Source organism: Lethenteron reissneri, chromosome 26 (assembly GCF_015708825.2).
Source record: "Lethenteron reissneri isolate LAM-NWPU_2019-01 chromosome 26, ASM1570882v1, whole genome shotgun sequence".
NCBI lineage: Eukaryota > Metazoa > Chordata > Hyperoartia > Petromyzontiformes > Petromyzontidae > Lethenteron > Lethenteron reissneri.
Genome location: NC_083804.1, coordinates 4,377,749 through 4,393,509, shown reverse-complemented (window position 1 = coordinate 4,393,509; position 15,761 = coordinate 4,377,749). Strand labels below are relative to the sequence as shown.

Genomic DNA, 15,761 nt, shown 5'->3' with positions numbered 1-15,761 from the left:
CCCATCCACCACCACCACTCCGCCCCACCCCCTACCGTCTCTAACTTTATCCCGTCACCCCTGGCACCACCCAACACCACAAAGAAGCGTGGCTCACATCCCGCTTGACGTCAGTGTCTGTTAATAAGTGAGGTGCTTGCGCAGGAAATGAGACGAGTGGGTGGAGGATAGAGAGCGAACGAGAGTGGGGGAGGGGTGGGGGATGTGAAGGCGATGCGGGGAGAAGGAGGAAGGGAGGGGAGGGAGGGAGGGAGGTTGGTGGTGGTGGCGGTGGCCGGGTTGGGTGTGTCAGTGACTACGACTGCGTGGGTGCGTGGCGTGCTGAGCCGGTGGTGTGACGGTTGGCTTGGTGGGTGTGTCCTGCACCGGTGAGACCCATTAAGACGCCGAACGGAGGAGCGGTCTTGCCATTTTCTGTCGAGTCCCGTCGCAAAGAGGCGCCGCGCAGGACAAAAGGCGCGCGACTCAAGACGCCCCTGCCAAACCACCAGCACCACCGACCTTCGGGTGGCATCGATCCAAAGTGCAAAAGCCACTCGACAAACGCAACGTAGAACAAACAAAAGCTTCAGCCTAAAGGCGTCAGCAGCGACAGCAGCGACACCGGCGAAGAAGAAGAAGCGAGCGAGCGAGCGAGACATGCCCGAGATGGAGACTTTGGAGTCAATCAATCAGGTGCTCAAGGTGGGTCAGCTGGAGAAGCGCAGCGAGAACTTCTTGCAGATCTGGAAGAAGAAGCGAGCGGTGCTCACGGGCGATGGCCTCACGCTGGTGCAGCCCGGCAGCGGCGGCAGCGGCGGCGGCGGCAGCAGCAGCGACTCGGGTCTCGACAACGGCGGCTGCGGCAAGCGCCTCGGCTTCGACTTGGTGCGAACCGTGGACTGCGTGGAGAGACGCGGCCGCTACACGTACTTCACCGTGGTCCTCAGCAGCGGCAAGGAGCTGGACTTCCGCTGCCCCGCCGAGGCGGGATGGAACGCCGAGATCATCCTCGCCATGGTGCAATTCAAGAATCGCCGCGCCGTCCAGGAGGCGAGGGCGCGACTCGCAGGAGGCGCGGGAGGAGATGGAGGAGGAGGCGGTGGTGGCGGTGCTGGAGTCGTCGGCGGGGTTCGAGGTGCCCGCTCCAACGGATCGAGTCCCGAGCGCAGTCCCAGCCCGAGGCGAGGGTGGCCGGTCCGTGACGGCAGCCTGAGGCTCTCCCTGAGACGAGAGGTGCGTGGCTGGTGGAGTGGAGGGTGGATAACGGTGGTTGGGGTGGTTTGGGGTTGGCGTAGCTGTTAACCCACACGGGTTGACCCCGTATTCTTGTGCAGGAAAAATTAGTTTTCAGGTCCATACGGCGTACGGCCGTTTCAATACGGGCCAGCATTTTAAAAAAATATTTCTTTGTGATTGTCCCTTGCGATGGGACTTTGTAGGATGGGGCACGGGGTGACCAGCAAAGTCTGAATTGGTCTCTAATAAGGGGTTGAGAGCTATGGGTAGCAGTGGGGCGGGTGGTTGATCTACTCGGGATTAAGTGGCTGTGGGGCATTGCAGGATAATCGTCTGGTCGGGGTGGTTGCAGAGTCACGTCGGCTCACGTAGCCTGAGATGGCTAATCCCGTGGCTCTGTCACGTGTTCAGTGTGGCCACGGGCACCTTATCAGGTCACATGTTGACCCATCACCACACCGGTGTTGCGAAAGTAAGTGCCCTCTTGAAGAGGTACTCACCGAATGCGTGTTAATTACTCTGCAGTGTCAACATCCGTGCTGTGCATTAATGCACACGCAGTTTCGTTTCACAGCCCTCTGTCGATCCACGGCTGGCTGGAGTATGTTCGACCATACCAATACGTGTTTCGGAAAGGGTCAGATATCACTCGTCACTGATATTATAGCCGTGGCCGGAAATCGAACCCAGGTCTCCGGGCATGATTAAATATTAACCTTGAAATGTAGACTCGTTGGTGAAAGTGCCGTTCGCGAGCATCGATTACCGAGTCCGCCTTGGGAGGCGACACGATGGTGACGTGGGCAAGCCCAGGCATGGCTGACTCTGTGCCCATGTTGACGAACGCCATTTAAGGCTGAGTCGACCCAGGGGAGGCCCAGAATAGGTGCGGATACCCACGGGCCAATGAGCTGTCGTTCGCCGTGGCCGGGAATCGAACGCAGGCGGTCAGGTTCGTAGCGCAGTGCGCGCGGACCACTGCGTTAACAGCACCCCGCTCAAACCCACGAAAGCAAAGGGACCCGTATAGCTATTCACGCTGTTGAGGCAAGCACAAGGAGTGGTATATTTAGAAACAAAAAAATCCCCACGTAAAACCTCAACAGAATGTTGGGACAAGTGCTGTTAGCGAGGCCAGCAACAGACAAAGACACTGACACACCCACCACCCCATGGACACGCGGTCACACATACACATGCACACATACACATGCACCCATACACTCGGCCACACACACGGCCACACACACACAGGCGCACACACGCGTGCACACATAGAGCAGCTGTTGAAGCCCGTTGAATGGTTGCTGGTGGTGGATGGGGGAGGTGGGTGCTTTAACGAAAGAGTCAGCACTTCAGAGAGGTCAGGCAATGTTGTGACCCCTAACATCCGTCGTTAGAGCCACGGGGCAGCTGCATCTGCTGAGCGGGGCCCTGCGTGTCCACCCCTCGCCATGTGGCAGTGAGGAACAATGGCAGGGGATTGTGTTGGAGAGAGAGAGAAAAAAAAAACTCGAGGCATGCGTAAATTACACTGTGTGGCCTTGCATTGGAAAAAGTTGCATAGGCGACGTTTCAGACAATGGTCTTTCTTCGTTGCAAATGATGGCAGCCGTTTCTTCACAGATGCTTGGGGAGATGGAGCAGGTTTTTGAGGAGTGGGATGTTGCAAGGCGAGTGGTGGCGCGCCGTGGATAGCACGCGGCCTCTAAGCCGAGTTGGATTCCAGGCCACGGCGAACATCAGTGGCACTTTAATCAGTGGCTGACGCAACGCTGGAATTATCAGCAGTGCGGGGAAAGAGACGAATGATTAACCACTTCTCGTTGTGCGCCGTGTCGGCCTAAATAGGTGCTCGCTAACAGCACGTGCCCAACAATCTTGGAGGGACACGATGGGTAATAGAAGGTGGAGGCAGGGCAGAGGAAGGGAGGGGTGTGGAGGCGCTGGTGTGGGGAGCGGTGGTGTAGCGGTTAGCGCTCCGCGCTACAAACCCGGCCACCCGAGTTCGATTCCCGTTCACGGCCAGCACCAGTGACGATTATCGGAATAGGTCCTGGGCCTCCCCTAGGTCGACTCAACTTCAAATGAGTACCTGGTGCGATGTGTAAACATCTCCACTGGGGAGACAAAGGCGGTCGGCCGTGGTGCTGGCCACCCACCCCCTCGTGTGCCGTGCCGGCCTTCATAGGTGCTCACTAACAGCACTTGCCCCAACAGTCTGTTAAGGCTACACGTGGGTGGGGAGGGGGGGAAGTCTTTGTCTTTTTTTTGGAGGCTCTGGTAAAGGTATGCATGCCCCTTCTTCGTGTGTGGGGGAGCAGGAATTAGTCACACGACGAGGCGAGAGGCGGGCGGCGCTGGGTGCCCCGCATTCGTCTGTCGGGCGTTACGCAAACCCTGAGCGATTCGAGAGAGATGGGGGGGGGGGGTCACGGGCGTGCGTCAGAGAGAGTGGGCGTGGGCGCGTGCGTGCGTGCGCGTGACCTCTTGGAACTGCGGAGGTTTTTCGTTTGTTCTCTCACTTCGAAATTGCGCAACAGATTGAATAAAGATAGTAGAGGGGCACTTCCTTTTTTTTAAATAACGAAATGTGGAACGACAGAAGGGTTAAAAGAACGACGGCACGAACGAAAACTTGGTGCGAGTAAGAGGATGAGAGGCAAAAGCGAACTTTACTCGCACAGAACGAGACGGACTGAAGAGGTTTAAAAATAAAAAAAATCGTAAACTGGTGAGCTGATTCGTGGTGTTTAGTGATACCAATTAAACTGCCCTTGTCAATCCAACGCTGCATGATGGTTGGCCATATTTCACCAGTGTGTGTGTGTGGTGTAGGCGTGATCTCAAACTAGTTCACAATTTCGACATCTCGTCGCTGCTACTGATGATGATGATGAGGTTAAGCCGTGACTGGGAATCAAACCCAGGTCACCGGGTTCGTATCGTCCAAGGAAAAATAATTGGGATATTGATTGATAGGACCCCCAAAAAAATCTCAAATTGTATCGGTGGATTGGTACACCATTTATTCAAATATAAGGATGAGTGAGAGAGCACACGAGAGAGGACCGACGGATAGTGTGGGAGATGGCGTGGCAGATCGGAGGCAGAGATACAAAGAGAGAGAGAGAGCTTAGCTTGGACTAAGATTCGCGAATTGAACAAGATGCGTTGTATACCATGGATTCACGCAAAAGACTTCAGCAGATTTGCTTAACGTGGATAAAGCGATGACTTTGCGAAATATAAAAAGACAAAACGGTTTCAGAGTGAGGCGTCATGCCTCCAAAAGTGCTGGGAGATGTTACGGTAATGAGTAAACACATTCAACAAAAACTGAAAGGGTGAATGGATGAATGAAAGGGGGAATTGAATGAATTAACGAGGAACTGAAAGACCCCACGGGGAAAGGAAGTCAGAGAGAGAGAGAGAGAAAGGATGATACGATACGGAACAAATATTTGCACACTAAACTGAAAGAGTGCTAAGATGAAGAAAGACAGAAAAGGGGAAGACACGGAACATGTCACGAAGCCACTCCATCGCCATGGCTGCGGCCAGTGGCATTGGCGGGCACAGCGCTCACAGAGGCCCACTTGGCGTGCGTGCGTGCCCAATGTTTAAGGTAGACAATGGATAAACAAAGGGAGATTTATCTACAGAGACGCAGCGGGGTTCATGAAATCAAATCATAGCGGTCACGAAGTGAATGTAACCAACAATTACTGTTCCACAGCGGCATCGTCTGCCCACCCCTCCTCCATCCACCATTTAGTACGCGGAATTTCCACCAGTGGCCTGGCATCGTCAGCGGCAGTGAGACGCGTTTGTCGAAGCCGGGAGGCTGCACGTTGATTTTTTGGACGTATGGACGGTGGAGGCGGATCGGTGTGTGATACTAACGATGCCATCTCTCGTTTTTTTATCGTTTTCAGGCCATGCACAGATGAAATCAGCTGCTTCCTGCCAACTCATCCAAACTTATCTTGCCGACCTATGAAGAGCGCGAGAGAGACGAAGATGCGGGGAGATGATGCGGGGGACATGTGGGGAACAATGCAATCGGTCTTGACGACGGAGTGTGGGTCCCGTGCGCCGCTGGGGTGCGGGGTGGGGGGGGGGTGAGGTGGATTGAAGTGGAGGAAGATGAAGAGACTAAAGGGAGTGATGATGAAAAACTCTGCCCTGCATGGGATGCTATAGAGATGGCGACCGGGCGCGCACGCGCACACACGTGCACACGCGCACGCACGCACACACACACACACGCACACACGCACATGCACACACACCGCTACATGACAAAGATCCCTCGTGCAACTTGCAGTCTGCCATACCAGTGGGGGGCATAGCCCGCCCACCTTTGTCTTCCCGTTGCCGATGCTTGTGACGAACACCATTGCACGGTGACTTGAGTCGGCCTAAAGGAAGCCAAATAACAGTTATTTTATAATGCGGCTTCCAGTTGCTTTTGAAGATGTGCATCTTGGTCAGGAGTCGAACCCGGGCGACCGAGGTTGTAGTTTAGTGTACTCATCACAACGCCTTCATAGGTGCTCGCTAATTGTTCTTGCACTGGCAGTCTGTAAGAGCCGAGGGATCCGTGTCTGTGATGCACACACAAACACACAATTGTACACCGTAATACAAATGACCAACTTTGAGAATTAAACGAAATACATTCTAGAGTACAGTATATATTGTAGTAAGTTAATATTTTAGGACAGCAATCTGTGTTACTAGCACAACAATGATTCAGCAAACATTATGATTCTTATTATTATTATTGAGGTATGGGCCTTTGCCAGTAACAACCTCTTCTGTCATAACAATGACAATTGTTGTCATCAAAATGCCAATTGTGTATACGTCCAGTTGTGACGATGATCTCCAACGTTCACGAAACCCAGTCCACGTCTCGTCGCCCAGATGGAAGGGCCGTTGCGCGCGATGGTGATGCGCTAAATATTTTAGTTTGTTAATCCAGACGCGGTTTTGCTAAAGACGACAGTCGTAATTTATTCTTATCCATGTAAGTCTCATCGCTTGGTGGAAATTTCCCGATGGGGTTACAGGAAAGACTCCCCCCCCCCCCCCCCATGCCTATTGGCCAAAGAGAGCCGACAGATGCCGACGATCGGCACATTTTTCAACGCGTAGACTTTGCGTCTCGTAATCAGCGCACCGCGCCGCACGCGGTTAAATCGACGGAACGGCGAATGTGTCCAGGTGCACGGGACTGCGTTGGGGTGCCACGCGATCGAGCGTCCAACATGGTCGTGCGCGACCGACGGCGTCGCCGCCGAACCGCTGCAACTCGACGGCCGCCACCCCCGGGTTCGATCCCTGGCCGCTGACGCACGCTCGTTTGGACGTCGAGTTTGTCGCTCCAACGCGGCGTTGGACCTCCCCCAGACCGACCCGGCTGAGAGAGCGTTTCGCCGAGTGGCCCCAGTGACGCTGGGCCATGCCAAGCCCTCGCACTGTAGGTGCGCCATTTGGTCTTTGATCATTGCTGATCGATAACGGCACTGGCCCCCAACGTGGCTATAAGGCTGAGAGGGTACGGTGGTGGGGGACGGGGGGTGGGGGAGGGGGAGACTTTGCCATTGCCTTGTGTTCGTTCGGTGTTGGCTCTTTTACATTCAGTCCTGCTAATGGTATTGGTGGCGCTAATGACAATAAGCAGCACTGCATTCATTCCTCATTCTGTTCCCATGTATTTTATTTATTTCTCCACTGATAGGCGACACCGCTTGTCCTATTAATTTATACGACACCTTGCCCCCCCGCGTGTATTTATTGTGGATGTAACGGGGAAGTCGAAGAGGACACGCTCGCGCCGATTCGTATGTATGAGAGGCGCGCCGATGTCGTTGTTGCACCCTTGTTGCGTATTGTAGTCTGCGTATCGCTTTGCGTATGAAGCTGGGGCACAGATGTGCGAGAGCTCGTGTGATTCTCGTACAGGCTCTCAATAAACACGTCTTCCTTGTCATCCGTCCGTCTGCCCGAGTCGTCTGCGTACCGCTACAAATATCGCTTGCTTGTCAACGCGTGTTAGTTTTAGGGCCACGGCAGTGTGGCCCACCGGCAGTGCCTCTCACCACTTGTTGTTGCCGAGGTTCGAATCCCAGCGGCTGCCCTGATTAATATTGCTGGTGCATTGACCGTCAAAGCAATACTACTGAAGCTACTACGAAGTGTGGTCTGCTTTGCAGCTGACGTAAAAAGATCTCGTGACGTCATTCGCAAGAGTTTGCCACTGCGTGTGCCGGCGTCGCGGTCCAAATTTACGCACTTGAAAAAAAAATCACACGCCAAATTTATTCGATTGGGAATCGACACAACAATAACTTGCCCCCCCCCCCCACCCGCCCATACTGCAAAAACTTGGCAGGACCCTCATGAAAAAGAGTCGCGAGACTCGGCGAGGGCTTTCCTGGGTAAAACAAGCCGAGTGATAAATAGCACGCTCGTGTTATGTGCCTTATAGACGCAAAACCAATTTACCCAGAAATGCAACTGATGCCATCAGACCTTGGATACTAAAACGCGAGTTGAACGTGGTTAGAGCTTGGATGGGTGGCTTGCATGAGAGCAGAACAAAAACTACGTAGGCTTTTGTTGTTCTCACTCCTGCCCACCTTCATCAACCCCCCCCCCCCACCTACAAGCGTGGTGAAGTATGGTTAAATCACCCTCCCCGGCCCACTCGACGTGGGTGCGGGGGAGACCCTCGTCCAGAAGCGGTTTGACAAACGGTCTGCACGTGCACACACGTACTTGCAGGAAAAGCGTCAAACGAACAACACACCTTAAGCATTACACAGAGCCAGATAGTGGAGTAGATAACATGAATAATCGTTAAAATCGTGATAAACGCACCAATTTCGGCAAGTATTCGCTCGAACGAGAGTTTCTCAACGAGGAAAACACGTGAGCCACCAACATATCAAAGATTGCCGCCCAGAATCAAAGATGGCCACCACCAACAAACTGGTGGCCATCTTGGAAAAATGTCAGCCATATTGGAATGTTTGGGTGGCTAACTTTTTATTTTCTCGAAAAGTTCCACCGCTGTGGACAGCTCTCGCAAGTGTCATGTTTGTATCACGATGTTAACGATTCCTGCGAGAGAAAAATAAATGCACAACATCTGCTCCACTTATAAACGTGAACCCTTACACAACAAACTGGCCACCTGCCTCACCAAAGTTGACGCTCGATGGGCTATTTCAGATCACCGTTAATGGGACACTTTCGCTCTTTTCAAAAGAGTCTCAATCCTTTTTGTGTGTCCCGTGCACTCTCGACTAAACTTGAAAAAAAAGTGGCACCCGAGCATTCCGTCATGGAACAAAAAAAATATTATTTCATCAGCATCGCGTTACTATTTGCGCAACGGAAATATTCCTCCCGTAAGGACGGCGATGTCGTCCAAAAAAATGTTCCCACACTTGCAACGATCATTCAAAGTGTGGGCGTGGGTGGATGGTGCGGCAGGTTACAGATGATAACGTGGGAGTGCCAGATCGGGAAGTGGTGGTGTGGTGGATGGAGCAGCCAGCCAGCAGCAGCAGTAGCACAATCCATTGGAACTATGTAATGGCTATCTGGGTTGTTGTTGTTGTTGTTGTCTGCCTCGTGTGAGGGCCGGTGTACGTTGAATTGGAGGAGAGGGTTTCTGCCATCTGAATGTCAGGACCCGTTCGCCAATAAGCAGCGTGTCAACAATCTATCAAACATTTTCACTTTTGTAAGGATGCAATAACAACGCTAAATAGGAGAAGGTACTTCTGTTTTTTAAATAAACTTAGTTTGTTTAAAAGAAAGCCACAACATATAAACATACTAAGGTTGAATATATATTATAACTTAAAAAAGCATGCATCATTAAATAAAAGTATCTTAAAGGACTAGTGGCCGATACATCAGCAGCTACATATTCACAACAAAGCAGTGGTTCGCCCGCTCGACTATGAACTCAGCCACTTGAGTTAGATTGCCAACCACGGCTCACATTCGTGGCGAGTGATATCTGTACCAGTTAATGGTCCGACCCCTTCACCAACCCGCACTGGCCGGCGTGGCGATGTAAGATCCAACAGGTGGCCCAGCGGACTTGCCCCAGCCCCTGTCATTGCAAGCGGTAAACAGCCCTCCATTCAGGGCAGCCATAAAAAAGAATGAAAGCGGACTGAGCGTTGCGACGATGAGTTTGTGGGCTCTTGTGGGCTAACCTCCCCACCACATCATCATCACGAGAGTGCGAGGAACGGTGGTGGCGGTTGCTTCTGGTCACGTTGCAGATGGCATGTCTGTGGAGGGCCGTGGGCAGAGCTGTCCCTTGGGTACGACGAATCGTGGCGACCGTCCAGGGCCCCGTGCTTTGGGGGGGGGGGGTCAGATGCAATACTTCTGGTTTAGTGTGAAGGCGTCAGGGAGCCCGCATTGTGGGATTTGCCCAGGGCTCCACACTCACCCCCCGATATGGATGGACCTGCTCGTGAGCAAATTGGATGAGTCTCGGATGGCTTGTGTGACCTCAGCCTCGGACGTTGGCTAAAGTGGCCCCGAGGGATACGGTCATTTGATTTGGGTTGGCTCGAATGCTCGCGTAGAGGACAGCGATGCTCACGCATGGATAGGAGCAATTGGAAGGTATGGGCCAGATCAGCTCAACAATCATCATGACAAAAGTTACAAAAAGTGTAGCCACTCAATCGTGGAGGCCCGAAACAATAAGATACGTGGCATTTAGATCTTTAACTCTGATTTCATATTTTGATTCAGCACTTTAAAACAAAAACCGCCAGTCATACAGTTTATTTGAGCTGGGTCAATTGAGCCGGGTCCAGATCTTAAAAAAAAAATTAGAGTGTCAATGTAAAATGTTATATTTATTTCAAGTTGATGGCAGTGGTTATGGGTGTGAAGCCATACACTTGCATCATAGGTGATAATTTCGAGGTCGTAGAAGCACTGTGTGCATTGAGGCACTAGCGCGATTCGTGAAAAGGAAGGGGGGGGGGAGTGAGGGAACAATTGAGCTGTGTATTCCGTTACCAGGGCGAGTGCTTAACGGATGACACAGAGCACTTTTGGAAGAGTAGAGATGTCAGTGCGATGAGACAGATGTTCGAGGCAACGGTAATGTCTGTGTTGCTGCGTGAGTCAGAGAGTTTCTTGAAATTTTACAAACGAACTTGAAAATTAACGTCCGGCCTATAAAACGCAGGTGAAGGATGCTTCGAGCTTCGTGAAAGGTTTTATGGTCAAGCCCCTGGGGCGTCTGTAACAGAATATTCCGACAAAAGTGCTGCCGATGTAATCGTGGAGGAGGGCAGGTTGGCGAAACAGCCTTTGGAGCGGCACCCAGAGAGTGAGCCAACGCTGGACCCATCGCGCCTGATATCGCTTGCCAACAAATGTCGGCCGCGGCTGGGAATCGAACCTCGGTCTCATTGGCGCGTTGGGTCCGTCGGCGTTTGAGCGATGTCGTTAACCAGCGTGGCCCACACGCAAGCCGGGAATCCCCCCACCCCACCCACCCCACCCACGGTAACGTGGCCGCAAAGGTGCGGGGGAGAGAGAGCGAGCGAGAGAGAGAATTGACTTTGAGTCAGGAATTCCCCGCGACAGACTCGCTTCTGAGAATCAACGGAACGCGCAGACGGGTGGGCGGGCTGCGGGCTGGAGGTGCGTGGGAGGGGATGACGGGGTTTACGGGTGTGGGGGAGGGGTTGCAGGTCACGGTGGTGGTGGTGGTGACGGTGGTGAGGAGCTGTGGAGCAGCGGTTAGCGCTACGCTGCGCTCCGAACCCCGTGATGCGGAGTTAGATCCCCGCTCGCGGCCACCAACACCGGTGACGATGATCTTAAAGCTGTATGGCTCAGTGGGCCTTACTTGGTCAAATAAAAAAAAAATAAACCCGTCCTGGGCCTCTCTGCTTGGTCGACTCGGCCTCAAATGAGTACCTGGTTCTGTGTGTAAAACATCGCCACTGGGGAGACAAAGGCGGTCGGGCATAGTGCTGGCCGGCCAATTCCGTTGTGAGCCGTTCACGGCCTTCATAGGTGCTCGCTAACAGCACTTGCTCCTCCAGTCTGTTAAGGCAACACGGGGGATCTTTGTCTCTTGATAATGATGGAGCTGAGCGGTTTGGTGGCGAGCGGTTCGCGCACTGCGCTTCGAGAGAGATCCAGCCACGTGAGTTCGATTCAAAAAACGCACAGCCAACAACCAACATCAGTGGCAAATCTATCTGATACAGTCCAGGGTCTCCCTCGAGGTCGGCTCAGCCTCAAAGGAGTCCAAGTACCTGGTGCCTGCGGTGTGTATACATCTGTACGTACAAAGAATATCGCAAAGATCCTCCGGGTAGCCTTAATGGGCTGTTGGGGTAAGTGCTGTGAGCGAGTAGCATCGATGAATGCCGGCACGGCACACGAGGGGGTGGGGTGGCCAGCACCACGCCAGGCCGCCTTTGTCTCCCCAGTGGCGACGATTACACACCGCACCAGGATCTCCATTTGAGGCTGAGTCGACCTAGGGGAGGCCCGGGACCCGTTGGGAAAATCGTCACTGGTGCTGGCCGTGAGCGAGAATCGCCTAACCACTGCGCCACCGCTCCCCAGCGACACACCCACCCACCTCGCCGCTACCCTCATCGCTGCCGCGTTCCTACGAGTCACGCCACCTGACAAAGCGCTGTTCACACAGAGACGTCACGATGATGGTCCACACCTGCGTGTCCGCCCCACCTGTAAGGCCAACGCCCGTGTCGTCGCAGAGGCGACCCGAGTAGCATCGTCACCACCACTCGGCACGGACCCTCCTTCATCGAGACCCCTTTATTCACGTTCACTCAGATATTAAGTCAATCCCTATTCACTTACACTGAGACCCATTCAATACACATCCATTCACTTTCATTGAGATATGTGAACACTAAGTTAATCCCCATTCACTTACACTGAGACCCATTCAATACACATATATTCACTGTCATTGCCATATGAATATATATATTCTTTAGTTCTTTCGGTAAAGTCACGTAGATAGAAAAATAAAAAATATAGTGAATACAAATAATACAAATTTTATAAAAAATAATAAGAAAATAAAAACTACTAATGTTGTTCCACCTGATGACGATTGCTTGTGTTGCGATCGAAACGTCCTGATTTGTTTTATTTTATTTCTACCTACGTGACTTTACCGAAAGAACCAAAGAGTAATACAATGAATAACATGGACACGAAAAACTGATAAGTGCCCTGCGCCCCACCACTCATTGCGCAAACAGACGTGACGGGGGGGGCGGGTGGGGGATTTGTAAGCCGGAGTTGCGTGCCTCGCAAATCCAGGCCACGCACGCGACGTCTGCCATTGTTAGCGCAGTCCCAGCATCAAGGTGGGTATCCTCTTTCTCGCTCTGTGTCACTCACCGCGGGATCCGTCTACAGCTCAGAGGTCGGCAACCTGCGGCTCTGGAGTCGTATGCTGTGGCTCTTTAAGGATTGCAGTTCGGGCTCTTGAAATAAAATAAAATAAACAGTGTCTCTTCTTGTTATTTTAGTTGCCTACCCCTGACCGTGGAAGTCCGGTTTTCTATGGAAGTCCAGTTTACCATGGAAGTCCAGTTTATCATGGGAGTTCAGTTCACCATGGAAGTCCAGTTTACCATGGGAATTCAGTTCACCATGGAAGTCCAGTTTACCACGGAAGTCCAGTTTACCATGGGAGTTCAGTCCACCATGGAAGTCCAGTTCACCATGGAAGTCCAGTTTACCACGGAAGTCCAGTTCACCATGGAAGTCCAGTTTATCATGGAAGTCCAGTTTACCATGGGAGTCCAGTTAACCATGGGAGTGCAGTCCACCATGGAAGTCCAGTTCACCATGGAAGTCCAGTTTACCATGAAAGTCCAATTTACTATGGGAGTTCAGTTCACCATGGAAGTCCAGTTTACCACGGAAGTCCAGTTCACCATGGAAGTCCAGTTTATCATGGAAGTCCAGTTTACCATGGGAGTCCAGTTAACCATGGGAGTGCAGTCCACCATGGAAGTCCAGTTCACCATGGAAGTCCAGTTCACCATGGAAGTCCAATTTACCACGGAAGTCCAGTTCACCATGGAAGTCCAGTTTACCATGGGAGTCCAGTTCGCCATGGGAGTCCAGTTTAGCATGGGCAGGGGTCGGCAACCCGCGGCTCCAGGAGCTGCATGCGGGCTGCATTACGAATCGTTTCGTGACGTCATTTATGAATGGCCATCACCGTCTCCTATTCGCCGCACAGCGCATTGCGGCTCTTGAAATATTGGGGTTGTTGGTAAAAAAAAATACGGAATTCAAAATGAAATGGCTCTCTTTCTTCTTTTTGCTGTTTTGGTTTTTTTGCCGACCCCCCGCTCGAGCTGACTTCCATCTGCGCGCACGCCGAACGCAGCCGTGGACCTCTCGACTCCAACGTGTTCATTGGCTTCGGTGTGGGTGAAGATTCAATCCCGCGGATGAAACAACCGCGTGCTGTACGAGCACGCACTTTGTGACCTGCAATTTTATTGAGGCGCTGCGGAGTTGTCGTCGTTGTTGTCTTGGCGTGGTCTGGGGCTGTTCTTGCTGGGGTTTGTTTTTTTTTGCTCTGTTGCTCAAGCTTGTACAGATGCAATTTGAACTCGTCGACTTTGTTGAGCTATCATTTGTGGCCAGGTCGCTTCTGAAATACAAGTGAATGTCTCAGTGGGCGTTACCTGGTAAGATTAAAAAAAAAGTTTAGTTTATTTTCTTGGATCTTTCGAAAATGTCACGTAGATATTTTCTTTGAACCTATCTCCGTGACTTTACTGAAAGACCCAATAATATGAATTCCTGCAGTCACGAAAGCTTAAAGTCTAGTTGAGTTGTTTTCGTGATTTACTTACCTTTCCTATACTTTGCACTCCAAATCTTTTTGTCATCGGAATACTCCGTTAAAGTCATTGCTGTTTCGCACTATCGCCTCCGTGTGAGGTGAGGAAGGGACAATTTTAATTTCGATTTAAAGCTTTCGTGACTGCAGGGATTCATCTTCTTGGTTCTTTCGGTAAAGTCACGTAGAAGGGAAGTAATAAAATAATAAAAATAAAACATAATACAACAATTCTCACGACGTTTCGGCCACAACGCAAGCAGCCGTCCTCAGGTGAAAACCAGGTCCGTCGAGGCGACAGAGTCTGAATGAAACAGCACACGAGCTTGGAGCATATATATAAGCTGGGCGCATTGACAAAGGAATTTGCATATCAAAAGGAATTTAGCATATTTATGGGAAATGCAGGAATGTGATTAGTATTGCATATGCATGTGCATTATGCAGGATTAACAGCATCAAAGGGAGCTGCAGTTGCTGCTGCTGCAGTTGCTGCTGCTGCAGTTTCTGCTGCTGCTGCAGTTTCTGCTGCTGCTGCTGCAGTTGCTGCTGCTGCTGCAGTTGCTGCTGCTGCAGTTGCTGCTGCTGCTGCACTTGCTGCTGCTGCTGCAGTTGCTGCTGCTGCAGTTGCTGCTGCTGCAGTTGCTGCTGCTGCAGTTGCTGCTGGTGCTGCAGTTGCTGCTGCTGCAGTTGCTGCTGCTGCTGCACTTGCTGCTGCTGCTGCAGTTGCTGCCTTATCCATTTTAATATAACACTATGTATTATTCTACCCACCCTAATGTGTATCACACTGCTATATATTTACTATACAATTACGACACCATACATTACTCTGCACACTGCACCATGCCAGTCAGACCGCGTTCCACTCACTGGCATGGTGCAGTGTGCAGAGTAATGTATGGTGTCGTAATTGTATAGTAAATATATAGCAGTGTGATACACATTAGGGTGAGTAGAATAATACATAGTGTTATATTAAAATGGATAAGGCAGCAACTGCAGCAGCAGCAGCAAGTGCAGCAGCAGCAACTGCAGCAGCAGCAGCAACTGCAGCAGCAGCAACTGCAGCAGCAGCAGCAACTGCAGCAGCAGCAGCAAGTGCAGCAGCAGCAGCAACTGCAGCAGCAGCAACTGCAGCAGCAGCAGCAACTGCAGCAGCAGCAGAAACTGCAGCAGCAGCAGAAACTGCAGCAGCAGCAACTGCAGCAGCAGCAACTGCAGCTCCCTTTGATGCTGTTAATCCTGCATAATGCACATGCATATGCAATACTAATCACATTCCTGCATTTCCCATAAATATGCTAAATTCCTTTTGATATGCAAATTCCTTTGTCAATGCGCCCAGCTTATATATATGCTCCAAGCTCGTGTGCTGTTTCATTCAGACTCTGTCGCCTCGACGGACCTGGTTTTCACCTGAGGACGGCTGCTTGCGTTGTGGCCGAAACGTCGTGAGAATTGTTTTATTATGTTTTATTTTTATTATTTTATTACTTCCCTTCTACATGACTTTACCGAAAGAACCAAGAGGACAATTTTAACTTGAGCTGTGGGTTTAAGTGGGAGGAATTTGATATATTTTTTTAAGAAAAGCCAGAATTCTGGGGGAAGTCAGATT

The 15,761-nt window shown here is 51.5% G+C and overlaps 1 protein-coding gene across 1 annotated transcript; it reads left to right on the top strand.

Moving 5' to 3' along the window:
- The first annotated feature begins 298 nt into the window (after window positions 1-298).
- LOC133347523 (pleckstrin homology-like domain family A member 3) lies at window positions 299-7,219 on the top strand. The gene is made up of 2 exons (XM_061559853.1): window positions 299-1,215; window positions 5,157-7,219. The coding sequence occupies exons 1-2, from the start codon at window positions 640-642 to the stop codon at window positions 5,169-5,171; spliced, it is 591 nt and encodes a 196-aa protein (XP_061415837.1). The 5' UTR covers window positions 299-639; the 3' UTR covers window positions 5,172-7,219.
- The last annotated feature ends 8,542 nt before the right edge of the window (window positions 7,220-15,761 follow it).